Raw genomic sequence first — 27,736 nt, forward strand, 5'->3', positions numbered from 1 at the left:
GTTTTAAAATGTTTGCCTGTTGTACGAATAAGTAAGTTCAATTAGCTGTCTGATCCATCAAATCAATAACTAATATTAACGTTCCTTAAAGTCGTTTCGACTGTGGCCCATGTTACAGTGGATGGTAACTGTATTTAGTACTGTGTTTTTAAAGCTTTTGACTAATGTCCTGTTATATAGCCCTCCGACGAATTGTTGTTGTAGACGTTCACGTTCTACGGAGTTTCCGAAACAAAGAGGACCCTTTGTTGAGGAAAAGTTTTCAAATTATAATCCGCCTAGTTTTCTGTGCAATACTGATCCTCCAAAACCAAGAGTGAAAGCAAGATCTTGCAGTTGTTCTATTAAAAGTCCAAGGGTTTCTATCATTTGCAAATGTAAAGACAAAGGAATTACGGATTGTAGAAAAATTGGAAAGGATGGCAAACGAGTTTGTGAAAAAACATGCGGAGTCAAAGACAAAGATGCTTCTGACAGCGAATCACCTGAAGGAATGTTTGGCAACGGTCCTGGATCAGTACCTTCTGGCACGAATTCAGGTTACGCACCGGGATCGACGGAATCTGATGGAGACTTAGGCAATGGTCTTGGAGCAAGAACCCCTGGCATGTATTCGGAGAACCCCCCTGAAACGATGGGAAATGGGCCAACAAATGCCGTTTGGCAAGGTCCAGTTGATGGTGCTAATCCTGTAATACCTGTATACGATTTGATTGGACCAAGAAATCTAACAAGCCAAGGACCTGGAAAAAATCAACAACTATCCGATATGCCAGCAGCAGGACTTCCCACCCGACAAATTCCACGGTTTGATCCATGTACGGGCAGAGAATGCCAACCTACACCTGCACAGCTGGCAACTTATGGGCCTGGTCAACCTGGGCAAAGTGGAGCATATGGAATGCCAATGACCTGTATGTATCCCTGCTTTTGTCCACTTCAGTGTTATCCCTGTCCCCCAGCTATGAACGTCTGCCCGCCAATGCAACAAGGTTTCGGACAATCATACACCACAAATCAAACAAGCAACATCAATGATAATGCGAATAACAAAGACAAAGGGGAGAGGGTCGATAAGACCAATTCTAAAAGTACCCTAAAGGAGAGATCGGAAAGATCAAAGGATGTCCGGTAAGTTCATAGTAATGTTGAGGCGAGTTTTCAGGAAAAGTTTTCAATAATGGTAAAAATAAATTAGAGCAAGGTCTACAATCTCCCTCAAAGATCGCAAGAAATTATTATTTTAATTTTTTTGTTAAAAAATGAAAGGAATTTCACTACATTTAACGACGATTTTACAATTAAGAAGTTTTAAATTTTTTTTTTTTTAATGATAATATTTGTTTTATTGTGTCTTGAGTGGTTTCTCTTGCTTTCTTTTATACAAGCAATCAAAAAAAAATGAGTAAATAATGACACTGTTATAGTTGTTTTCCGAAATAATAAAAAGGCGATCCATTTTTTACTATTTTACGAAGTTTAAAAAAGGAAAGCATAGTAATTATGTAGAAATTCTTACAACATTACGAAAAATTTTAAAAAAAAGTCTTAACAATTTCCCAAAATTTGTAGCCTAAAGTATTCTAATAGACTTTGAGGAAGAAATTTTACCAAAGAAAAACAACGCCTTACAAGTTAGAGACCCTAGAAAAATAACCTTCATAATAAACATAATAAAACATATTTTGTATGAAACAATGATTGAAACCCAAATCAAAACAGCTTTTTAAGATTACGATCCTTGGTTTCCTTAGCATTACATCGCGTTCGCCGGATAGTGAAAAGTCGTCGGCCAAGGAGAGAAATATTGCCAAGGCGAGCAAGCCTAATAAGAGAGATAATCAGGAGTTGGAACTTATCAATTGCAGCAATGCCAGTCCGGAACTCATCAAGCGGTGAGTTCAATGTCATATCGGATCTCGGATCGTATCAAAATAGCACATATAAACACTATAATGAAATAGCCCCGTGTACGGGATTGTCATATGTAGGCTCATGTAGACTTTTTATCTCGGCAGCATTTGTGATTCGCTGCAGGTTCCAAATCCGCCAAACAGTTGCTACATCCTGTTGCCCATTGCAATGGCGTCCAAGAGCAAGGACAAGGGTGAGCAGCCTGAGAAGAAGTCTAAGAAGAAACCGGAGATGGAATCGCCCAGCGTGGATGATCCTAAAGTTTCCGTTCCAGCTGAGCCGAAAACCAACGAAAAAGAAAATCCTCCGGCAACGAATGTGTGTAAACTAACCCGTAATTGTGGCTGTAATACGCTAATAACTGGAAAGTAAGTTCCCTTCCAATTGTTAGCCACTTCATTTCACCAATCTTGATTTATTTGCAGATTCGGGGAGAAATCGGAAAAACCTGAAGATTCTTCAGCTAAAAATAGCTGCAGTCCCGGTGCCAACGGTGCTTGCTGCAGTTCAGCCTGCTGCTATAGACCCTGTTATACTTACTGCTATAATCCCTGCACGGGTTGCTTCTATTGGCGTAAAAAGTGTTGTTGCTGCAATGGCTGCTGCAACAATGGCGGCTCCTGTCCCATGCCAAAACAAGCCTCGAGCCCTGGCACAACTTCGGGATCAAATGGATCAAAGGGACCAACGGCATCGCCGCCTGCCAAACAGAAAGTTCCAACTGACTCCGCCAAGGGCACAAGTTCAGGTTCGGCTAGTGACCAACGATTTGCGGCAGGTGCCGTATCGGCATTTCAGCCAGGTGTCCAGGAGCTATACGATCAATGGGTCGGATTTCAACAGCATGCCGTATTCCCTCCAATGTTGCCACCAAGGCAACAACCGCCATTTGTAAGCTCCGGTCCAATTTATTACCGTTCGACACGGATTTATCCATCGCCGTTGCAGATGCACCGAAGGTTCACCTCACAGTCACGTGACCGGGATGAGTCACAATATCGATCGCCGGACATAGATTGGACCCCTCAATAGTGATAACAACAAAAAATTAAAATTTCTAAAATTATTGACAAATTTGAAAGTGAAAATGTTTGAAAATCAACAACTTGCTAGAGCTATACAGCTATCGATAGTTCCGATATCACATGATGCAATTATCGACACTATCGATAGTAGAAATAACTCGTGATTTAAATTTCAAAAATATTTTTAATTGTATCTCAATAAATCAATTCGTTTAAAAATGTAAATTAAATAGATTGTATATTTATTGTTTATTAGTTTTTAATTTGCGTTTGTTTACTTTATTTTATACACTTTCGTATGTGTTTTGTTGTTGTTGTTGTCTGCATATCAGATACATTTGTATATTTATAAGTATAGATCGATCTTATTAAATTTGTGGGCTTTTTGTAGAAAAACTTAAGCTTGTTTAAAATTAATAATTTGTTTTGTTTCTATCGCGAAACCTAACTAAAAACTATGAACATAGCACATTTATATATTTTCTTTGTGTATAGTGCAGCCATAAATATGCGTGTTCTAAATATAAAGTAATACCAAGATGAAATTTTAAATGGAAATGGAAAAAGATATTAATTAAACTCTGCCTGCACCTATGTTCGCATGATTTATAAACATACTTGTAGTTTCAACTGAGTTTGGCTTGCAAATTGCCCTCTAAACATTATCAATGATTATCTGTATCATTTGTGTATCATTTACATATATTAATCATAATAATAATAATATATATATTTTATGTATATACGTTTAGCTTAATTACTATATGGGCGTCGAGCAGGCGTTTTTTTTTTCTTTTTTTAAAGAATTAACAAAAATTATAAAAGATGAACAAAAACTACGTACATACTTCAAACTATTTACATTGGACATTTGTCAATTTGTTTTGTTTTGTTTAAACATTGCTCAAGGTTAAATGATATTGTTAAATATGTGTATGTCTATGTATGTGTGTAGTTCTGCTTTAATCACATGTTTTACGACTCAACTCAACTTATCAGGGTTTAAATAACTTAAGGAATTGTCGACAATTGATGCTGCTTCATCTTTCTCTTGCTTCTCCTCCTTCTTCTCCTCTCTCTTTCCTTAGGCATTCTCATCGGTTACATAGATATATCCATGCTGTTGCAATATGCTCAAACGTTTCTCCACTGCATCACGATCTGCAAAAATGAGAAGACAGTTAATACAGGAGGAATATTAATTTATAAATTAATTGAAATTACATTTATTCAACAGCAATTTGTCCTGTGGATGATTGCATTTCTGCACCAAAGAGTGAAGGAGAATGTGTGCGGTATTATAGCGTTCAAAGCAATTCTTTGTATTCTTCAGCAGTTCATCCAGCGCTGCTGCCTGACACTGCAAGACGAGATTAATTAAAATCAAATTCAACTATCTTATGAAATCACTTACCATATCCAGCGCATAGTCGTAGAGTATTTTATCCGCGGTTATGTTAAATGCATTCGCCTTTTGGAGCAGGCCGCTGCCATTAAGACGCTTCGACTCGAACAATATGCTCCGATATTTGGCGTTCATGGTGAGCAGCGCTGGAAGCATAAAGTTGAGACATTAGAGGGAAGTGTAGAAGTAGTTTAAGTAAGTTTAATTACCATTTTTAACGTTTGATGATGGCTTCAACTGCCCATTTCGCAGCTGCTGTGAGGCCAAATTGAGGCCGGACGATAGCAACTGCAGGGCGCGCACAAGGAGCACCAAACGCTCCGCTCGCTTGCAATGCTCCGGAGCATGGGGTGGTATCTGATGCTGCTCGGCCGCCGTCTGGCTGCCGGCAACCATGAGCGTGGAAAGCGGTGCACAGCGCGAATCGGCGACCTCCTGGATGCAGTCGGTTAAGGCCAGCACAAAGTTGAGTTTGGAAAGGGTTTCGTTGTGCTCGCGATCCATGAGGGTCTCCTCCGACAATTCGGGTGCCTGGAATGCATGCGGCTCACTGCCTGGTCCGCCGGCACCAACAGCCGTATCCAACAGACTCTGCAGTCCGCCCGTTGCACCCAATTCGGGCAAGGTGAATGCACGTGGCCCCAACATGTGATGCTGATTGTTATTCTCCGATCCGCTGCCCGCCGAGCCAATGGAGCCCAGTGAACCAGGCGCTACTAGCAACGTTGGGCTGCCCAGAGTTGGCAATTTGGTCAACGCTGCGGACGGAAGCACCGGCGAACTGTTGCCACTCCTGCGCAACGGCGACTGCGAGTGTCCGGGCGACACCTGCCACGTGCTGGGCGCATGCGGCGGTGGCGTCTCCGACAGCGAGCCACCAGACGCGGATCGCACCCGTGTCGGTGGTGTACCAATGGCAAACTGCACCGCTGGCGGCGAGATTGAATTGATGTCACTGCTCACGCTGCTCTTACGCTGATCCGCCCGAGGCTGCTTCACGCTGATGGGCTGCGAGCGTGGGATTTGATGTCCACCTGCCGCCAATGTGGCCACTGTCAATGGCACGCCACTCTGTCTCCCTGGCGATCCAATGGCAGCTCCAGCCCCAGCATTTGTCAGCTGTCGTCGCGCCGGTGCCGGCACTGGTTTTGGCTCCGAGATGGGCAAACTACTGGGACGTGGTGGACTGGATTGGTTCTGTGTTGCTGGCTGCTGTTGCTGGCGTGCTTGGGCAGCCTGTCCTTGAGCCTGACGCTGATCCTCGGGCAGATTCTTGGGCACCAACACAAAGTCATCCGAATCCTCATGGGAGCTGCAGGAGGCGCTGTTGTTCTCACTATCACAGAGCACACCCACGTTGGTAATGGTGGCACATATGGCCGGATTAGCCACCACAGAAACTGTAATAACAAGTAAAAACGCATTAGTCGAGAAGGCAAGACTACGAGATAGGTTTGCTATTAGATTTACCGGTATTTTCCTCTTCCTGTGCCGCCTCCTGTTCCTCACGCTCCTTCTGCTGCTGCTCGGCCAGCTTGACCAGCTGTAATTCCTGCTCCAGCTGCTGTTGCAATGGACTCTTGGCCTTAACAGGCGGCGTGCCGCTCGACAACGGTGGCATGTCAACTACAATCGACATCGTAAGTTACAGAAATTTATAGACTTCTTAAAAACTTACCCGGCGACACAGCCGCTTTCTTGCCCTGCAGAAATGAATGTACAAAGAAGCTCTCATAGGATATACGATCCTTGGAATTGCGACGCAACAGGCACAGCAACAAATCACGCAAATCCGGCGATACACCATGTGGTATTCTACAATCAAATCAGAGTTACAGATAACAATATCCTTAACTTTTAAAATCTCTTGCAACATACTTGGGCGCCAGATTGGCATTCTGCTCGTAGTAGAACTTCAGTTCGTTGGGTGTTTGTGCATAGAATGGCGCCTTGCCCGTCAGACACTGATAGACAATGGTGCCCAGCGACCAGAGATCGGCCTTGGCATCATACTGCAACGACATGATGACTTCCGGGGCCTGTCAAGCAAAATTAAACAAGATTAGAAACTGAAAATCAGGTCATACAAACAATTTCTCTTACCATATACATGGGAGATCCGCACAAAGTGGCCGCCATGACGCCTTCATTTAGAAAACGCGCAAAGCCAAAGTCAGCTGTAATGATAATAAAAATTATATATTATTTATAAACTTTACTACTCAAAATCTTACTCTAACAAAAAAATAAAAAATGAAAACAAAATAAATAAAAAATATAAATAATATTATATAAAAAAGATTTGCAATAAAATAAAGTTACAAAAATAAATTACTAATTCAAAAAAATAAATAAATGAAATATATTATAAAAAGTTTGCAGTAAAGTAAAGCTAAAAAATAAATAAATAATTAAAGTTAAATAAAGAATTAATCAAAAAAAATATTAAATTTTTTAAAATAATAAATTGCCAATAAAAAATTAAATTTTAAAAGTAGTCATATTTTTGTATACATTTCGTTAACTTAATACTTTTAAAGCAAAATAATTCTTATTTAAGCCAGGTTTTTTAGTATAAGTCGTACCAATTTTTAGCGTTATTTTCGATGGCGCTGGCAGAGTTTTGCCATAATTGTGCGATAGAAGAATGTTTTGTGGCTTGAGATCACGGTGCACAATTCCTTTGGTATAAAGTGCTTTCATGGCACCAGCTGCAATTTAAATAATTTAGATAATTAGATAACCATTTTTATGATAATCATCTATTTGATTAACTTACCTAGTTGTATGAGAAACAGCCTGACAGTATCCTCGCTAAGAGTGCCTTTAACGCTTAGATAATCCGCCAAATCGCCGCCATTGCAATACTACAAAAAGAGAAGAGAAGAAAGCGATGAAGAGAGTTGTAAATAAACAGTAAAAGAAATTATAATTGCAAGTTTAGAGACAAGTTAAACGTAATCACGGTTACCAAGCTTTGGTACAAACGTTTCCCAAAGCTGGTACATTCGTTGGTACACTGTCTCTGTTTTTGCAAAATTTTATTTTTTTAAACAAGAGACGATGATGTTTATATAGTTGGCACACAATTCTCTAAAATGGTATTGTACATTTTCTTTACAAATGTGGTAGGAATTTGGTAATTGAAATAAGTATATAAAAACCAAAATTTTTGTAATAATTTAAGTTTGGAAAGTCATAAAAATAATATAGACACTCGTATAATCAATTTAGAAATCGAATAATGATCAAATTGACATTCTGGATTAAAATCGGTTAAGCGAGTTCAAAACTTTGAAAAAAGTTGACAATCTTCCAAAAAAAAAACTGGTAAACTGGTGCAAACACATACTATATTTTAGATGTTAATTATGATTATAAGGTACTAAATATATTTATCTTAAACGATTTTTACAATACTAGCATAATTACGAACTAGGCTTATTGAAATACTTTAGTAAATGTATCTATGCTATGTTTCTACAAGAGCTTTAAGAATCTGTGGTTCTGGCCTTGTTGGCTCATTGTTAATCTCTGCGAATTGTGGTGGCGTTTGAGCTCGGTTGTTGGCCATTTTAACAAACTGCACAGTTGGCAATAAAAAGTATTTGGCGTCACGCAAGGCCCAAATGCAATTAGCCAAATGTTGACCTGCTAAAAGGTATAAAATCTGCCGTATGTTGAATAGATAGAGCATATAGTAAAAGTTTGAACTGCGGTTTGCAGATACGAAATGGTGGACGACGCAGGGAGGGCGTTGTGTAATGCCAGCGAGACTCCACTGCTGAGGCCGGAGGCGCGAGTCTCGGGCAACGGGGATCTGCAGTTTCTGGGCTGGAATGTGCCACCGGATCAGATACAATATATACCGGAGCATTGGCTGACACAATTGGAGCCGCCGGCATCGATGCATTACATGCTCGGCGTATTCTATGTATTTCTATTCTGCGCCTCGACCGTTGGCAATGGCATGGTCATCTGGATATTCAGTACTTCGAAATCCTTGCGCACACCATCGAATATGTTTGTGCTGAACCTGGCCGTATTCGATTTAATAATGTGCCTTAAGGCGCCCATCTTCATCTACAATAGTTTCCATCGAGGCTTCGCATTGGGCAACACAGGATGTCAACTTTTTGCTGCCATTGGTTCGTATTCTGGAATCGGAGCCGGAATGACAAATGCGGCGATTGGTTATGATCGTTTCAATGTCATAACGAAGCCAATGAATCGCAACATGACCTTTACCAAGGCCGTCGTCATGAACGTTATCATATGGCTTTACTGTACTCCATGGGTAGTCCTACCATTGACGCAGTTTTGGGATCGATTTGTGCCGGAGGGATATCTAACTTCCTGCTCATTTGATTATCTCACGGATAACTTTGACACACGTCTATTTGTGGGCACCATATTTTTCTTTAGCTTTGTGTGCCCCACACTGATGATAATGTACTATTATAGCCAAATTGTGGGACATGTTTTCAGCCACGAGAAAGCACTACGCGAACAGGCCAAGAAGATGAATGTGGAATCACTGAGATCCAATGTGGACAAGAGCAAGGAAACCGCTGAGATACGAGTTGCCAAGACAGCCATAACCATCTGTTTTCTATTCTTTGTTTCCTGGACACCTTATGGTGTAATGTCCCTAATCGGAGCATTCGGAGACCGAAGTTTGTTGACACCTGGAGCAACAATGATACCAGCTTGCACCTGCAAGCTGGTGGCCTGCATAGATCCATTTGTGTACGCCATCAGTCACCCGAGGTACCGCCTGGAGTTGCAGAAACGTTGCCCCTGGTTGGCCATCAATGAGAAGGCTCCCGAAGGCAGCTCAGCGGCATCCATAGCCACACAGGAACAACAACAAACAACTTCAGCCTAAATAATGACAATAGACTAACGACTTTTGATCACGTTGAACCCGTAAACTATCCGGAACTGACATGAAACTGGAAATCTCTATGAATTCGTAATATTTATGCCACTGTCTTATTATAACAAATCAACAATCAATCTTATTTTGTAGAGTAAATATTAATGGTAGTGAATTATTGCAAGTTGTGAGAAGAAAAATACAAAAAAAAAAAAGATATAAATAAATGAAAGCAAAAGAATATGAAGATAAATAAAATCTCTTCTATAATCAAATTGCCTACTATGCGAATGAATTAAGTCAATCAAGAGATGCTCAGATGCGATTGTATCTGAATTATGCATTGGATTGTACTTCCAGTTTTCTTTACGTACAGTTCAACGAGGTCTGTTCTCGTTCCGCCATTCAATTATGGAACACATATTTTAAGTCGTCTCTCTAAATGTTGTCGCAAGGTTAGAGTAAAATGATTTATGACAATTTCTAAGTCAAAAATCAGAAATTTAATGAGCTATTTGTATGGTTTACTTTTATAAGGGTTTGTGATAAAGTTCCTCTTTTGTATTCGACCCCTTTCAATTGCTTAAAGCTTATAAAAGCAGCTGTCCACAGTTCCAGCTTTTGAATCTTGAAAAGTTGAATAGTGGTTACTTTCTGTCATATTATTGTTGAGCTTTATAATTAAAAAGGGATGTAAATGAAATTTTATTTTATAAATATAAATCCAAGATATGAGGATAATTTAGATATTAGAAAAGCAAAATAAATTCTAATACTGTATATTTTAATTTTTTTTTTGATTCAAAGTCAAAGATATTTGATGGTGAGGAAATTTTTACTTATGACAATTTCTTTAACATGGCAAGTCGGCGACCCCAACCAATTATTTAAAAAATTTATTTAATTAATAATTATAAAAATCGTTAAAAATTCATTCAAAATTAATGCTAAGATAAATAATATAGTCTGCGAAAAATTAAAATTTTCACTAATATAATAATTATTTGACTTCTAAATGCTTTGCTTGCTTCAAAAACTACTTTAACAGCCCTCGGCAAATCAAAAGATTTTATTGAATGGATAAAAAACTTGGCAAAGGTAAGAAGCAGATACGAGTTGTTTTTATTTGTGGTGACAAAGAGGATTTGCGGTTGACCTTCAAGTTGCGGACTGCGGTAAAAAGGGATAACAACCGAAACCGAAAGAGAGATACAAAAGACACAGGGAAAGACGGAGAAATGTTTGCCTTGCAAACAGAAAAAGCATTCATGCATAATAAGCACAGAAAAATGTTCATAAATTTGAACGGCCAAATGGGTGGGCTACTTACACTGTAATGAGTAAACAAAGCGCTACTAATAGTAATAATAAAAGTAGCTAGCACAACAACAACAGCAACAACATTAGGCAATTAAAATGACAAAAGATTCTACTTTGGGTTGCGCGGATAAGCAACACACCAAAAGCACAAAAAATGAAACAAATGAACCAAATTAAACAGATACAAAAAAGTCATTGACATGTAAAGCGCACAGCAACAAAAAAGAGAATTGCAGCTAAGAGATAAAAAGAGAAATTATGATAATCAATAAAATTTACCATAAACAGAAAGAATAATGCAAAGACAGCGCATGAGTCAGCGCATTATTGACATATCCAATTGCCAAATTCAAATGCAAGCCATCTAAAGAGAACGAGAGAGGGAGAGTGCCAGTCAGTCGAAAAGCTTGGTCTCTCTTAAGCTTCAACGATTTCAGCATCGCCATCGACGTCGCGAGCGCACTTAGCTCAGTTTGTCAGGGACACTCGTGGTATTCGTTCGGTATCGCGCTGTAAATGTATAATAGCACGCATTCCAAACAAGCAAATAAAATGTTCAAAGCTCGCGGAATTTAAAGTATTCAAACATCAAGCGCTTTATAAAAACACTTTGACAAGGGTAATTCCGACTATAAGCAACTTAATACGACAGCCCCGACTAAAGGTCAACATTTTTCTATCGCCTGTGTAGCGATAAAAACTACATATGTAGTACATATATGTACTTCTCAATCTCTAACTGGGAATTCATTCAAAGAAAGCAACTAAAACAAGTAGACAAAACAACATTTTGGATTACGAAATGGAATTATCTACATAAATGTCAATAATTAAAATAAACAGCCTACAATTAATGAAATATCTCAAAAATCAGTTCGAAATAAGCATAATAACTGGTGAACAAATACAAAATCAGCTGACCACACAGCAAGAACCTTTTGTTTTTATTTAATAAAAGCACAACCACATCAATTTGATAAGATTATGTGATTAAACATTCAAATAAACATTCTAGCAGACAAGTACAAGTAAAACGCGTAATGCAAGGGGAGCAAAAGAAATATGCAAATCAAATATTGACAGAAGACAAAAGACGCGAAAATGTGCCGACACAAAACGTCACTGAAGCGCAGCCGTAAGAAGCTCACTCTCACTTGCTCTCTGCTTTCATACTCAAAGACACCTGCTCAGCGCAAAAGAAATAAAAACAAAAGTTCACTCTCTTTCTTTCTCTCTCTCTCTCTCTGTCTGCTACTGTTGCTACTGCCGCATTTGGCAGCTTTTGAGTTCGCTCAGTCATAAGTTGTCAGTGTACGCGTTAAGTTTGCCTCGCGTTAGTCGAAGTTGCGTTTAACTTGCGCGTCTTTAGTGACGAAAGCTTCAAAATTGTTATTTCTTTTATGTCAGCAAATCATAGAATATGTATGCAGTATTATATATATAAAAATATTTGGCAGATGTTGTGTTGGATAAAAGTAAACAGAAAGTGATTCTCAGTGAATCAGAATCAGGAACTCAACGAAATTGCAAAACTGAGCTATAAAATGAAATGTGATTAAATACGCACATACATACACATGTGTATATGTATGTTACACAGTACATCTCTGTCTTAATGCAGTAATCTTTGTTGTGAGCGGCTCTCTTAGAAATCTTTACTGTTTCAGTTGATCACTCAACATGATACGCCTTTCTATGAAGTTCCCATGAGTCTAAGGCTTAGAATTCCCCATATTTGCTAACAATTTAAAAGATTTAATGAGATTTATATCGTTTAAGTAGTTTGTGTTATACGTGTATATTAAATATGTGCACATAATTTTAAGTGGTTCACTTGGTTTAATTACGGTATTATATAATCAAAATTTCTGCAACTTTTTTCAACAGCATAAAAAGTGAATTAACAATTTCGACAATGACATGAGTTTATATAAACTTGCATAAGAAAAGTTATAATAAATATCTAAAATAATAAAAAATAATAAACAATAACAAAATGCACGTGTATTATAAATTTGGATTACTTTTAATATTTCTGCTGAGCGTAAGGTAAATAATATAAATTAAGACATTTCTTGTTTTTTCCCATTGCCAATTTGCTTAGCCAGTAATATATGCAACTTTTTACCATGTTTCTGATATTGAATTTAATTCATCAAAATTTTGACATAGGGGTTTATTCGTGAGATTCTCCATGACAAATTGATAAAGCTTTTGTATTGGTAATGGGAGTGCTATGTTTTATTTATAGAAACCGAGTGAGGGCAATTACAAAACAGCAAAACAAAGTACAAAGTTCTACATTGCATAAAATTCACGCAATGAAATCAAGTGAGAACTTGTTGAAAAACTTCGGTACACCGAATACTCCCGGACCTTGAACCGGTATTATATCAAATTTTATTTCTTATTTTCTTTTATTTAACAACTGACAACACGGTAACAGTAACAAAAGTTCCACTCGTAATTATTGTTATTATACTTATGGGAACACTTGCCTAATCGAAGAGTTGATAAGGCAAACAGTTGCAACGATAACATATAGCTGTTGATGTATGTATAGATTCACGTACTTATCGATATGTTTACCCAATGCGGCAAGCATTCAAAGTACTCAAGAATACATTTTATGACTCACATATGACTATATATACTTACAGACAACTGGCGCTAGTCAGAAGTTTACTTATATTGATTTACTCCATACATGTATGTACTACCAAAGTCTCAGAATTGTGGGGCATAACAGTTTCAAGAGTCGAATCGGTTGCTTTAATCTATTTACTGCAGTTCTAAATTTAATAATCGTATGTCGTCATCCTTGGCACATATGATAGTCGATTAAGCCATAAAAACTGAACAATTGTAAGATTAGTTACAGTCTATAAAAGATAATATTTACAAGCGGAAGAAATATGATTGGTTAAGGCAAATATGTACTTTAGTAAAGCTCAGATCTATAATCTTTAATTTCTCTCATTCATAATAGATGAACTTTAAGCTCAGACATAGTTTAATATAGTATTTCATTACATTCCGTAGAATCAAAAGTCACGCAATTTAGACAAGTTGTATGTCGCGATTATAAGTCGTACTTGAACTGTCGCCACAGTTAATCACCTCGTAACATTTAAACAAAAATCCAACTGAATGAATAACCTAAATCTAAATCGCTGCTAATGAAGGATTCAACTTGGTCAAAATCTCGACATGCCAAGCAAAAACGAAAGTGAGAGTGAGAATAAAAAGAGACACACTAAGAGAAGAAACAAGCCTCTTGGCAAGTTGTCGTATTTTAGCCATGACGTAAACCGGTTTCCCGTCGGTTTTCATTCAAGCGGTTCCAATAACAAACAAAAGCGAATAATGATAAACAGCGAAACTTAAAAAAAAAAACTATAACAACACAATGTGCAAGAATACAGTATTCTTACGGGCTCGACTTTAATATATCCCTTAATTCGCATACACATTAGAAATTTATAGCAGAATACATTCTATACGTCAATTAAACTAAGAATACATTTATCTATAGACCCCACCCATCATACCCTGTGTGATTTTTACTACAGGGTATTACCGCCTTCATTTGTGTGTCCGTCATGTTTAAATAGGTCAAGTACGGTTTCAGGACAAATTGCTAGGTGCGTTTTTGCTGCCGTTCAAAATGTAATCTTACGTCACTTAAAAATAGGCAAAAAACATTTTCAGCCAATTTTAGAGTATTTTGGCTAAACAACTTGGCAAAAACTGTTGCTAATCAACTGCGGCTTAGCCCAGTTAATTACCCAATATGTGCTATGAGTTCTCATTCTCCTTATATACATTTTTTTTTTTTTAATTTTCAATAGTATTAGTTATACGGCGCCTGCGGAGAACAACGAAAATGGCAACAACAACAATAGCAACGATATCAATGATGATTACGAATATAATGATGATGATTATGATGATACGGATAAAAATCCGGAGACTGCCGCTAATCGACAATTGGATATAACACCATCAACAACAACAACAACATTTCGACCTATTTTTAGTAAGTTCTAAATATAACATTTTCCTATGTTCAAATATGCTCAAGATAAGTTATAAACTCAAACTATTATAATTAAAGTTTAACCATCTTGCACGTTATTTACCATGTTTTATGATTAACAAGTTGTTAAGCTATTTTCAAACTATTTATTTATACTTTTCTAGGTATTCCTCGTCGCAGCAGCCATGTGTTAGAGCCAAGTTGTCCACGCAGCTGCCTTTGCATGGAGGATTTCAAGTATGTCCAGTGCACACATGCTCAACTGACCCATGTGCCACTGGACTTGCCCAAAATGGTAGCAATAATTGATTTGAGCCACAATGACATTGCTGAGCTGCGTGCCGAGGATTTTGCCAATTTATCCAAAGTGGTGGAAATCAATTTAAGTCACAATTTGCTCAAACATGTGGACAAGGAGGTAAGTTAAATAGGTAATTTGAAATGAATTAGTTAATTAACTATTTCTATTCTTTGTAGGCATTCAATGGCTTGGAGCGTTTGCTTCGCCTGCGTTTGGCCAACAATCAATTGACCAATATCGAACCCGACACTTTTGCTGGTGCCACAGACTTGAAATTATTGGATCTGAGCAATAATACCATTTTACAACACACAGATGGCTCATTTGTGAATCAACCCAGTTTAACTGAATTCAGCTGCTCGAATTGCAGCTGGACGTCATTGCCAGAGCAGATATTCATGAATATAAGTGGCTTAAAGGTCCTGCGCTTGGATCACAACGAATTCAAACGGGTAAGTTGCGCGCCAAATGCTAAAGTTATCGATAGTCGAAGGCAGCTGGATATCAAGTTGGCAGCACCGCATACATGCCAGACATGTCTGTATAGTTGTCTCCCTCTATCTGCCGCATGCGCAGCTGACACAAATACTGATGCTTGTTCTTCTCGTTTGACAGCAAATCAATACGAAAGCTTTAACACCGCTAAAGAATATAATTAAATTGAAACTGCCCGAATTGGAACAAGCTAACATTGAGGAGCTTTGCAAACAACTCAAATCAATTGATACCATCAGCTTTAAAAACTTTGATGTTAGCTGCTTTGAGCTCGTTCTCGGTACACCGTTTAACGAGAGTCTCATTCAGGCGACAGACTCGTCAATTAAGCGTGTGACGGCGTTGACCAGCACTCCGAGGCCAGCAACGCCCTTGCCGCCGCGCACAGGTGACAAATAAATAGAATAACTCTCAATTTGAAAGTGGAAAAATTCATATATCGTTTCAACAGCGAACCGCAATCGTAACAACAACAACAGACACATGGCCAACAACGGGACGGCAATTGTGGCCAAAGCGGGCATCATGACTGAAGCAGATGTGAAATCAACCACGGATAAGGAGGAGCCCTACAAGGTGCCCATCTCGCAGGAGACCATTAACACACTGCTCATCTGTAAGTGCCTGTCACAAATTATATAGTTAAATATATAAAAATTTTGTTGAATTCCTTGCAGGCATTTTGGTACTTGCCATTGTCGGCATCGTTGTGGGCTTAATTTGTCGGAAAGACATCGGTGGCATTAAGACAAAATGTTGCCGCACCAGCAAACCAGAGCCAAAGGATCAGGTGCATCCCACTGAGGAAATACCGCTTAATAAGTTAGCCTAAGACGCATGCTCGCTGCCTTAAACTAATTATTTACAATTTACAAATAACAATTCCAAAAAATTTCATTTGTTAAATCAACATTTGCAGCATTTGCCAAACGTTACGAGACTTGCACTCTGTTTGCATATTGTAGTTTGATCCAGAGAAGATAATTGAATTGTAGATGGGATTATAGCATTAGTCACTTAGTTTAAGTCGCTTAGACCACTGTTATTTAGAACATACTCCTCCTACTCACACCTCGTTTTGGGTAACATGAAAACAATATATTTATTATGTATTCTATGGTTACGTTTGGAGCACACATCATATCAATAATATTGACATAAATGTTAGTTCTTAGATTCTTTCGTAATCTTAACATAGACACTTTGCCAATTTATACAATAAACAACAATTATTGTAAATAGTTTAAAGAAATGAATGTCTTTTACTAATGTCAAAATCATTATTAAAGATGATTTGACAAAGTTGAATAGGGAAACAATTCAGATTTTTATTTGCTCGTACGCGTTATCTAAATGTTTGTATCTTATCCTCTCCTACAACATTATCTAGACTTTCTATCATTAAATGCTTTTAATCTCATTAAGTTGGATTATAAAAAAAAACTTGCCAGACAAGTGGGCACAGCTATAAGTGTTTTATATACAATACAATTGTTTATATTCCAGGTAAGGGGAAGTCAACGCGTGCAATTAAATCAATAAATAACACGAGAATAAACTGATTACATTAGAAATTAGAACACAGGGGCAGGAGTTGAAGGGTTCCGGAGTAAAATAAATACACGGAACCGGGTCAAAGTCACACAAAATATACAAAACTAATCGCATGTTCAGTTGCAATTTGAATAAAATACATTTGGAAACTCCAATTTAATTATATCACAGACTTATACATATGCATATTAGAAAGTATTTACAGGAAAAATTAATTCTATATCAAGTTAAATGGGGATGATACCAAACTTTAATGATCATGTCATGATAACACTATCTTATCGAGGTAAATAACTAATGCGTCGCAAAAGACTTTGACCTATTTAAGAAATCGAAATGCCTAACATTTAATCAATGAACATTGCTCGCTAAAAGTATGCAAACACCTGTAGAAAGCCACAAAAAAATAAATAGAAGGAAATTCATTGGGATGAGACTCTAGGAAGTAAACAAGCCAATACGTTAATCAATAAACAAGTAGGTCAACAAATTTAAGTTGAAGGCGGCAAAATTACACTTCAGATTGTGAAATAACAAATACCCTAAAAAGATCGATTAGTCAGATAAGTAATTTTTGTTATTCCATACTCTTAGTTCGATTCAATCGAGAACCTTTTATAAAATACATAACAATTTAAATTAATTAATTAACAGAGTGAGACGGAAAACGTAGTGAGAGTGTTTATAAACAATCTAGAGTTATTTTTATTAGGAATTTCTTAATGATAAATATTTTAAAGGATCATATCAATTTAATTATCGATTAAATAAATATGGACAGATCCAACAATATTTTGATAGTATCATTTATAATTTAGCAAGATAAGTTTTATTTGAAAGTAACTTCCAATTTATAATATCAGATCTACAGGGTATGCGATAGTAGGAGAAGACTATTTAATGACGTTTCGGTATATTTATTTTGTTTTCGTGTAGACTTTGCAACTTCCGCATTTAATTGCGTAGCGTTTTAGCTGAAAGTGGAATGGCGAGGGGGGAACGAGGAGTATGTCATGACGTTAAACTTGACTACGTGCACTTCGGGTGCAATAATGAATATCGGAACAACAACAGAACTGAGTCATACGATGGTGCCATATATCATTAATATTAATCAAATATATACAAGGGTTCTACTCTACAAACGTAAGCATACTATATATGTAAACAACAGCAATGCCAAAGACATAAACAATGATGTAGCAAATATTGGCCAAACTGTTGATAAGGTTTTGTTAAATACTGTACTCACCTCCATGACCAGATTGACACAATCCTGGGACTCCTTGCAATCCAAAAGAGCAACAACATTCTCATGATGCAGCTCCGTTAATTCCTTGAGAATTTTAATCTCCTTGCCGAGTAAATTCTGCGTCTTGATGAGTCCCTTCTTGGTAATGCATTTAATGGCTACCGGCATGTGTTTCTGAAATGTTAAATTAAACAAAAAGTGTTAATTAGCGTTCATGAGTGTTGGTTAACGAACTAAAGCCATTGAACCCTATCAGGGAATGCCTTTTAAATCAAAAGATCAACTCATTGAACTGTTTGATTTATTTCAACAAATTACAAAATATTAAATCTTATATGAGATTATGTATGTATGTTCGAAAAGTTTATTCCACGTAACCACAAATTAAATGCTGATCGCAAAGTTAACACAATTACCGTAAATCCGATTGACACAATGAACAGGTACATAGTCAGTGCAGTCATAGACATATTTGAAGTTTACAATGTGTTTTGAAGTGATTTAATAGTGTGCTCTTAGTAAATCATTAATTATGGCAATCATTAAATTTAGCTAATTTTATAAATTAACATTTGCATTAACTTTTTCGTTTAACATTTTTTACACCAAAAATCTCTAGAGATTTTTTAAAGAAATGCTTTTAAGAATTTTAAAATTTTGGAGTTTACAAAATGTCAGTGATTTCATATTTTTGATATACAATATGTATTTCCAAAGTCACTGAAGTCGACTGCCATAAAATTATTTTAAATTTCAACTATCATTATTTATTAGTAGTCGTGAATTTTTGAAACTGTATAAGTTAAAACTTTTTCGGTTAAGTTAAATTTTTCATACATAATCTTAAAAGAGCATTCAGGCATGTTCTAAAAATGTTCTATAAAAAAGCATAGAAAAAGCAATATTTTATGCCCCAAAATTATTGACTAAAATAAAATTGATTTTCAAATAAAATTAAAATGCCTATCAGGTGTGTTCTACAAATTTATAAGAGCGATAAAGCAACCGAAAAGCAATTGTTGGTCTTCCTGACAAAAAAAAACATTGCTTTCAATATTTATTAAAATGAACTAAAATATCTTTAAATTGAATAAGAATGCAAAGAAAAAAAGTTTGAAAATATTAAATTTGAGAAACAAGAACATTTGATACGGTGGTTTTCAAAAACATTTATCTTCAAAATCCCTAGAGATTTCTGGAACACACGTGTATAGCAAATTTTAAATTTTTCAGTTGTCCCCTGCACCCCCTGCCTACGCGCTTGTTTATTAAAATGTTATATTTGTTATAATAATTTATATTATTGCAATTTTCAATTAATTATTCAATATTACTCGAAGCACACATTGTGAGAATCGCTAAGAAAGGCAGTAAACCAAAAGCTGCGTGTGTTTTGCAGCACTAAATGTGTAAAAACAGTTTATGGTAGCTATGTATACATAACTTAAGAGACTAATAAAGTCAAAAGATACTTGGAAGATTTATTAAATTAAATTAGTACTTGTTGTAAGAGAAGCATTAAAAGCAGCAGCTGCTTGCGTTTTGCAACACTGAGCAATTTCAAAGCTAATTTTATCGCAAAGCTGCCAACACACGCACAGCACACTCGATAATTTCAACTGATGCCATAAATATACGCATAAATAATTAACAACAAGTGCCGCTTGCAACTCAACTGCGTCTACTTACAAATGCAAATTACGGCGTGCAAAATGATACTTGTTCCGTCTACAAAGTCCCATTGCCTGGTTATTAATAGATACGCAAAAACGCATTGAGCCATTGCAGACCTTCAGACTTGGTTAAGATCCTCACTTTACCGTTTAACAGGGGTTTAGTTTAGCATTTAGCGATAAGAGTCAGAGACAGAGGTCCCCAACTCCCCTGTTCACATAACGTTATTTACCTGGCACTTAACCAGCGACAATGACTCTTTGTCTGTGTTTACCTGTCCAACAAAAGAGAGAAGTGTAAATTTGTGTAACAACCTTCCATTTTGCACTTGTATAAAATATGGAATGACGCGATAACTTACCACATTCGATACCTAAATTGACTTTCATCCGCTTAAATAACCTTTAAATCAAATGAAGCTTTAAGACCATATTGAACTCATTCCATTAGCTATTTTCAATATCTCTGCTTTCCTTTCAAAGCTCCCTTATCAAACCAAATGAAGCTGCATATTTATATTTAAAATAATTGATATATGCATTTACTCCACTTTTTTTTATTAAACATGTTTACAATCAATAAATACTCGCAACTTGACCGATAACAGACATTATTTATTAAATGCATCTTTTTGTTTGTTGAAAGTCTATAAATATAAATATAGTAGGGAATTGCTACAGTTTTTGATTAAAAATGTTTAATTGTCGTTGGGTCCTTAGCTGCAGCTTCATTTTGAGATACGATGTTTTATTGAACTGATTACAGACTCTGTCCTATGTCAAAGTCATGAAATGACAAAAAAAAAAGTACCAGTAGCTTACAATAATAAACAGAGATTAAATTCATCTTGTTCCAAAGTAATAAAAATAAAACATTACAGGCAGCAGAATTAAAAAAAAAAAAGTTATAATAGAAAGTTTTAGAGAATCATAGAAACTACTGTTCATTTATATTTTGTAATTTCTCAGAGTGAAAATGTGTTTTTTGCAATGATTTACAATAACTAATCCAGCTGAATTTGCATTATTTCCATTCATTTTATTGCATGTTACTGTTTACGTTTTTAGCAAACGGAAGTTACAACTGTTTTCATTATACAATCAAGAAAACAAAAAGTCATTAGAATAATCTTAATGTGCCTTTCATTAATTAACAACAAAAACTATCGTATTTCAGTCATGTCTCAGAGCTTACACGTGCAGACTAATTTTTTAAAATATGCGCATAAATTGTTCGTTATTGATACGAATGTGGGTACACTTCAGAATCACGAATCCCAAAGAAATATCATAATTCTCACGCAAAACTGGTTTAACGAGCATTTCAGACTAGTTCCAGTTCGGTGACGTTCTATAGATTCTTATTACCAAGTCATAATATGATGACAAGTCCATTTTTTATAATACCCTCTTTTTCAAATGTAATAACATTTCGCATTATCTTCAAGTTTATCTGTAGAGGGTATATGATAGTCGTATGCATTTTATATATATGTTTTGTATTTTCATATCCAGTCAATCACGCGTTGTGCGAAATTAAAAACCTGCGACGTAGTTTTGCCAAAAGAGTTTTCCGCCTGGCGTTTCGAGTTGCTTTCCAGCTACATTTTCACCAGCCAAACCAGTTAGACCTCGTACTATATCTTCCTCAGCCTTAGTGTAAGAGTGTGTGTATGTGTGCGTGTACGAGTGTATATTTGAGTGTATCTGTCAGACACTTTTTGCTGCTGTTTTGTTTTGTTTTTCGAATTTTCTGCGCAATTATTATTTTTTTTTGTTTGCTATTTCTGTCCAAATTTGGTTGTTGTTGTTTTCCTCTTTTAGTTGGCGGCCGTTGCACTGTGGCATACTCATTTCTTTCATTTCCTTTTACACTCCCCGCTTTTGCTTTAGCCTGTGCCTTTTGGCCTTATCACACAGAAAAAAAATAATAATAAAGTCATACGGTACATTGAACTCCACTGAACCCAAATTTCCATTTGTCATATGTGCAAACTAATTTCCCCTCGTCACAAATTGCGCAAATTGTTTGAGTTTGAGGGGTGTGGTGGAGTGAGGATCGTGGAGTGAAGTGTTCTCAGCTTCCGTTTGGCCTCCAAGCGAATCGTCAACTTTCACATTCGCTTCAACACAATTTGTGCCATTTATACAATTTTTTTTTGCATACGCTTTAGATTCGTTTTTATATTGTTTGTTAAATTGGGTGATTGGGTCACGAACTTTGTTATCTTTGTGGGTAAATAAACTTTTGGGATGGCATTGAAGTTAATCGATTGAACAGCCTAGAATTCTAATCTGAATATATATAGATACATTTACTATTAACCATATAATTTTTTAGTTATCTCTAATAACATTTGTCATACTTTGTTAAATTATCAATATTATTAATAAACAGTTTCAACAATTCAGATATTTTTAGCTTATTGAATATGTATATTTTGATATTGGCTTGTGTCCGTTTTCGATAACTCTTTGATAGCATCTGATTCAGTTAATCCAAAACTATATTTTTCGCTTACTAAATGTTTAACAACATCAACAAACCTCTACTAATTTATTATTTTACCAAAAAGAACAACGAAAACTTTTTTTAAGCTGAGAATTCAAATAAACTAATTTATTTTTAGCGACAACAATTCAACAACTTGGCACTATTCTAACAAATTTACAACTGATTAAACCCTTTTAAATGAAATAAAATATGTCTGAGAGGTTTATTAAAACGGTTGAATAATTCTGATTCGATTAGACACACGAGTACCGCCGTCTGATAATTTTCAAAACGCATTTAATGCGGTTGAATAATGCAAAATGATTGCAATACAAATATAATATACAGCTACAATAATAATATTAATAATAACAGACGGCGACAAAATCAAATGCAAAATGCAATTGCACACAATTGTGAGAAGTAAATATGTTAAAAATTATACAACAACGCGAAATGAAACGCGTGCAGTCAAAGTGTCAGACAGATAGCCGGGGTTCAAAGGGGGTCTAACGGCTATTAAAAAAAAACAATGCCACAATACGTGGGTGGTCCGACAAGTAATGAGCCTTACAATGTTAAACAGTTTTAAAATTGTTTATTTATTTTATTTTTCAACCTAGTCTTATTATAAGTCACCACACTTTTTCAAAAGACGCTCCCACAATTCTAATCCCTTCAAAAGTTATTTGCCGTCCGGGTCCTTCAAATGGTTGATATCGAAGGTAATAGCGATCACATTTGATGAAAATTTCTGTCCGTCAAGCGGAACTTTAAGTTTATGATGTAAAAAGAAGTCACTATTGGTTAGGTCTAAAGAGTAAGGAGAGTTCCGAATCAGTTCAAAGCATTATTCAAGAAATTTTGCCATTTCCTTTGTGATGGCACATCATAGCATATTGTTGCGATTTTGTCTGCTGTATCGGTTTGAGGGACATCTGTAAGGTGAATTCATCCACGTTTGAATTCATTAAACCAATTGCATTTGACATTCGCAAACGAAGGAGAAGAGTCACCGTATACAGCATCCAAACGCTCTTTGATTTAGCTGTGCGATTTCTCTTTAAAAACAAAAATCGAAACACCGATCGATATTACTCTTTTTAGATTTTTATAAAACCCGCAAACATGTTTTTTGGATACGATGTCAAATGATCCGAATCGGCTGAAATTTTGACGATAGTAAATGTCTCTTGCGATAGTGGCGACCACAGGGGAAAAGGCTCACTACTTGTCGGACTGCTCAAGTATTTGCTGAAAAGAATAGCGAGGGCATCCACTACTAATTACTGAAATAAAAGATTATACAGCTGAAACTATTAATATTAACTTCGCTCTAAAGTCTATACTATTAAAAAACTATAAGCAACAGCTTTTTTATTTAAAATAGTGCATAAGCGATCGAAAATTTCTGATATCGGTTTTAAAAAATCGTTAGGAATTTAAAAAGCCTTCATATAATGCAGTTATGTTTCAGAGAAAATAAAAGTTATTACTACAATATTCCCATTTATTGGAAATTCGATTAGTTTTGAACTACTCTCGTCTCTTTGCATACGTACTATCACAATATAATGGCATTTTGCATGATTCTTACTCAATATGTGTGCGGTTGTGACTTATGCAATGCAACGAGCACAAAGAGTATCGAATGGAAAGAATATAGAATAAACAGGAACAAAGCGATGAAAATGTTGGAACACGTGTCATGAGTGAAACACTTTGCACATGTGTGTGCGCTTGTGTGTGTATTTGTGAGTGCATCCAAACGATGTACATTAATTTTCATTCATTCATTTTGGTTTCCACAGCTGTAGACGGGGCTACAAATCTGTAGAATTGTGTTTATTTTAGGTAACATGTCTCGCATTGTCTGTTTACAGGGCTGCACTCTGCAGTAGCGAATGTATTTGTATCTGTGGCCAATGTATCTCTAGCCATTGAATCTTTGACATCGTATCTGTATCTTTTGTTGTCTGATATCTGCCTGCACATGCTCCATGCGGTTGACTATTTTTAGAGTTTATAGGCCTTTGTGCATCTGCCTGGCGACAAACTTCTGAGATTAGCGATATTCTGGGTCTGTCTATTGTGCCGTAGATAAATCGAAGGAAAACTGTGTATACAAAGCTCAAAAATCTCAATTTTAACGAGCTACATTGCCTAGACTGGAAATTAGATTTGTATTAAAACTATCAATGCAATAAGTCTTCTTAAATGAAGATTGAATAAACACATAATGCATGAAACAAAACTAAAAAAAAGTTGTATACTTTAAAAATAAACTACATATATAACTTTAGTATCAATTTAATTATATTCAATTCCTGTCTAAAAAACAATAACTTGAATCAAATTAATTAAAGCATAAATACATACATAAATAACTTAACAACGTATTCGAATAAATGGCAAAAATTTAACGTTAATTTTATAATACAAAAGTCACGTAAAAATCAAAGCAAAACTGCAAAAACACATAAACAAACAGAAAGCAAAGCAAATCCGAAAAGCGAATAAAAATGAAAACTTTTGCGGCAACAGCTGCCCGTTATTGCATCAGCTGTTTTCTGTATCCATAAGATACGCATCTTCGTATACAAGCATATCTATATAAATATTTATGTCTTTACCTTAAATAAACACACATGTGTACATATTATATATAACGATTATATGAACAAACAAATTGGTGTGACGCTCGCAATTCAATTTGTTTATAGGAAAAGCTGTGCAAAATCAAAAAGAAAACGAAAGAAAAAAACAATGTCAGCGCTTATCAACCGTAATTTGTTTTGCTTTTGATGTTTTGATTTTGTTTGCTTTTTTTACAGTTGCTCAAGTTCATTTCGGCGTTCTCTTAATTACAATGCAATTACAACAACAATCACCTATAGCACCCACAACAACAACAACAACAACAACAATGTGTCCCATTTATTTTACACCGACTCTAACCGACTATCATTTATGTATTTCTCTTTCAATACGACCTGCCTGTATTGCCATCTCTTTTTCTTCGACTTGGTCTTCTCATTGATTTGTTAATCACTTTTTCATTGTGTTTTCGAAAGAGCTGTAACTTTTGATTTTATTTTGATTTCTTTTTATTGTATGTATTTCTGGCATTTCTGTTGTGTAATTTCCATTAATAATAAGATTTTTTAATTAATTAGTTAAATACAAAACTGTTAAAAGAAATGAGTCCGCAAAGAAAAATCGTTTCACAATTTATTGCAACAGCTGACTCACACACTATACATATTAATATGTTCTCAAGCTATACATATTAATCTGACTCTTTACTTTATATAAAAAAAGAAAACTATTACTTTTAACTTTTTATCATTGATAATTTTTTTGATTTCATTTTGTAGATAAAGTTGTCTAAATCGAACTCAAACGTCACATTCTATTTTGGTATAAAAAAGTGTGTACCTACGCCCAAAACATACGCCTACGAACAGAAATGAAGTGAAGCACATGTAAAATATTTGTATGGCGTTTGACCCTGAAATAGTTCAAAAAACTATTGAAACATACATACACACACACATACAACCATATCTGACAATAATCGTAAAAAGGCCTCAGAGAAGCGTCGCAAAAAGGAAAAAGCGCAGGCAGAAAAAATAAAAATAACAAACGCACGTGTTTGAGTTTGAATAAAAAGAATTCTCTTGAAATATACATTTAACAATAAAACTAATAAGAGATAAGGGGCGCCAAAGTAAGGAAATGAAAACATAAACAAAACAGCTCTGTCAAATTGAGAGAGTGAAAGAGAAAGATTGATAGAAAGGAATTCGCAGTAGTGAGGCAATAAACACAAACAAATGCCTGTTGTTGTTGCTGCTGCTGCTGCGACGCATCAGCTGACGTCCCTCTGCTCCTGCGCTGTCACTTTGTAGGCTGCCTTTTGACATTTGCCAAGACCAAGTGAAAAATGTAGTACTATTAATGTTGGTGTGGGTACACTTTTGTTTTTTTTTTTAAATTGCGTTTTATGCGAATTTTGCATGGCGCATTGGCCCCCTGTGTTCATATTTACTTTGACAATGGCGCATTGTTAATAACTTTGTTGTTATTTTTACAAATTCGAGCCAATCCCACACACTCAAAACAACAATAACACAATACATATACATATGCATATACCAGATAAACAAGTTATTAGACGCATTACATGGCGAGAAATGACGTTTGCTTACCTTGCGATGACGTCCTTTGTAGACCACAGCAAAGGCGCCATGGCCAAGCATATCCTTGGAGCTGTATTCATATTCCCCGACAATATTCATTGCATGCGCCGGCAGCGACGCTCGTCTAATTTCTTTGTCGGATCCTTTCTTTCACTTGCAGCAGCAGCAATAATCGTTCTCTAACATTCACACACACACACACGCGCACTCACACCAACACAATTGATTGGGGGTGTTGTTGGGTGAGGGTTTCCTTTTTCAGCTGCTTTTCGCTGACTTTCAGTTGCAATCCGTTGTGGAAAATCAATTTTTTCGCATAACTCACAGCCACAGCAAGGGATTTTTTGAACTTTATTAAGACTGCTGCTACTTGCCAGCTGTTTATCAACGAGCACTAGCTATAAACAATTATCGAGCGCACACACACACCTGCTCTTTGCTATATTTTTGCTTGTAATTAAATTAAACTCGGTGTTGCTTTGTGTGCTAGTACTGCTGTGTGTGTAATTATTTATTCAGTTTGCAACACACACACTCACACTGACACACGCGCACACAATAAAGATTATTAGCTCACTCCCTGTCGGTCTTTCGTTATTAATTAAACCTTTTTTCCTTAAATTTGGATTTTTTCTTCTCCAAATATTTTGTGTATGTCTTTTTCACTTCGCGATTGGCAATGTTATGAAGTGCTGCCAGTGTGCGAAGGCTGCCACCCGGTGCAAAAGGTTGGTCCCAAAAAAAATTTTCGATCTGGCAATTTGTACCATTTTAGTCAAATTGCAAAAATAGGGTGGCAGCCTTGAATATGAGAAAAAAAATTACCGAGTGCTCGAAAATATTTAGAGGATGAATGCTGTTTTTGTCTGGAAAGCATCTAAAATTTATTTTTACGGTCACTTTAGCAGAGTTTTTGAAAAAATATTAAAAGCTGGAAATATATTTTAAAGTTTTTTAAGCATTACAATCTTGAAAATAGCCAAGGCTAGCTACAAAATAGCTAATTTAGCAACAGTGCTGGGAATTAACATTTATCTACTTTCTTGGGCAGCAAGTATTAATGTTAAGTTACTGTTATACTCGGTAAGAACTGTTCATAAGGGACACCCAGAGTTGTCATACAAGAAATGGTAGGCGATGAATGGGTTAATCGAACTTAATTGAAACGATATGATCAATTTAA

The 27,736-nt window shown here is 36.1% G+C and overlaps 4 protein-coding genes across 5 annotated transcripts; 3 read left to right on the forward strand and 1 right to left on the reverse strand.

The window, feature by feature from the left end:
- The first annotated feature begins 26 nt into the window (after window positions 1-26).
- On the forward strand, window positions 27-2,962 carry LOC117788784. The gene is made up of 7 exons (XM_034627650.1): window positions 27-31; window positions 92-124; window positions 181-1,131; window positions 1,755-1,895; window positions 2,019-2,282; window positions 2,340-2,805; window positions 2,863-2,962. The coding sequence occupies exons 3-7, from the start codon at window positions 494-496 to the stop codon at window positions 2,944-2,946; spliced, it is 1,593 nt and encodes a 530-aa protein (XP_034483541.1). The 5' UTR covers window positions 27-31; window positions 92-124; window positions 181-493; the 3' UTR covers window positions 2,947-2,962.
- Window positions 2,963-3,879: 917 nt separating this feature from the next.
- LOC117787975 (serine/threonine-protein kinase ULK2) lies at window positions 3,880-27,234 on the reverse strand. The gene is made up of 12 exons (XM_034626619.1): window positions 26,563-27,234; window positions 18,185-18,358; window positions 7,124-7,211; window positions 6,930-7,055; window positions 6,448-6,521; window positions 6,223-6,383; window positions 6,023-6,159; window positions 5,815-5,970; window positions 4,554-5,744; window positions 4,354-4,490; window positions 4,164-4,299; window positions 3,880-4,100 (listed from the first exon to the last, which is right to left on the reverse strand). The coding sequence occupies exons 1-12, from the start codon at window positions 26,650-26,652 to the stop codon at window positions 4,024-4,026; spliced, it is 2,547 nt and encodes an 848-aa protein (XP_034482510.1). The 5' UTR covers window positions 26,653-27,234; the 3' UTR covers window positions 3,880-4,023.
- On the forward strand, window positions 8,045-9,464 carry LOC117787977 (opsin Rh4). Its single transcript, XM_034626622.1, has one exon. It carries the CDS (start codon window positions 8,078-8,080, stop codon window positions 9,230-9,232), a length of 1,155 nt encoding a protein of 384 aa, XP_034482513.1. The 5' UTR covers window positions 8,045-8,077; the 3' UTR covers window positions 9,233-9,464.
- LOC117787976 (leucine-rich repeat-containing G-protein coupled receptor 6) lies at window positions 11,829-16,630 on the forward strand. Of its 2 annotated transcripts, XM_034626620.1 has the most exons (8): window positions 11,829-11,965; window positions 12,431-12,592; window positions 14,395-14,582; window positions 14,747-15,000; window positions 15,060-15,335; window positions 15,499-15,766; window positions 15,830-15,994; window positions 16,056-16,630. In XM_034626620.1, the coding sequence occupies exons 2-8, from the start codon at window positions 12,540-12,542 to the stop codon at window positions 16,208-16,210; spliced, it is 1,359 nt and encodes a 452-aa protein (XP_034482511.1). In that variant the 5' UTR covers window positions 11,829-11,965; window positions 12,431-12,539; the 3' UTR covers window positions 16,211-16,630. The 2 variants fall into 2 exon arrangements, with proteins under 2 accessions (XP_034482511.1, XP_034482512.1); XM_034626621.1 differs by lacking the exons at window positions 11,829-11,965; window positions 12,431-12,592 and adding an exon at window positions 13,708-13,772.
- Window positions 27,235-27,736: the final 502 nt, after the last annotated feature.

The sequence above is a fragment of the Drosophila innubila genome, assembly GCF_004354385.1.
Source record: "Drosophila innubila isolate TH190305 chromosome 3L unlocalized genomic scaffold, UK_Dinn_1.0 0_D_3L, whole genome shotgun sequence".
NCBI lineage: Eukaryota > Metazoa > Arthropoda > Insecta > Diptera > Drosophilidae > Drosophila > Drosophila innubila.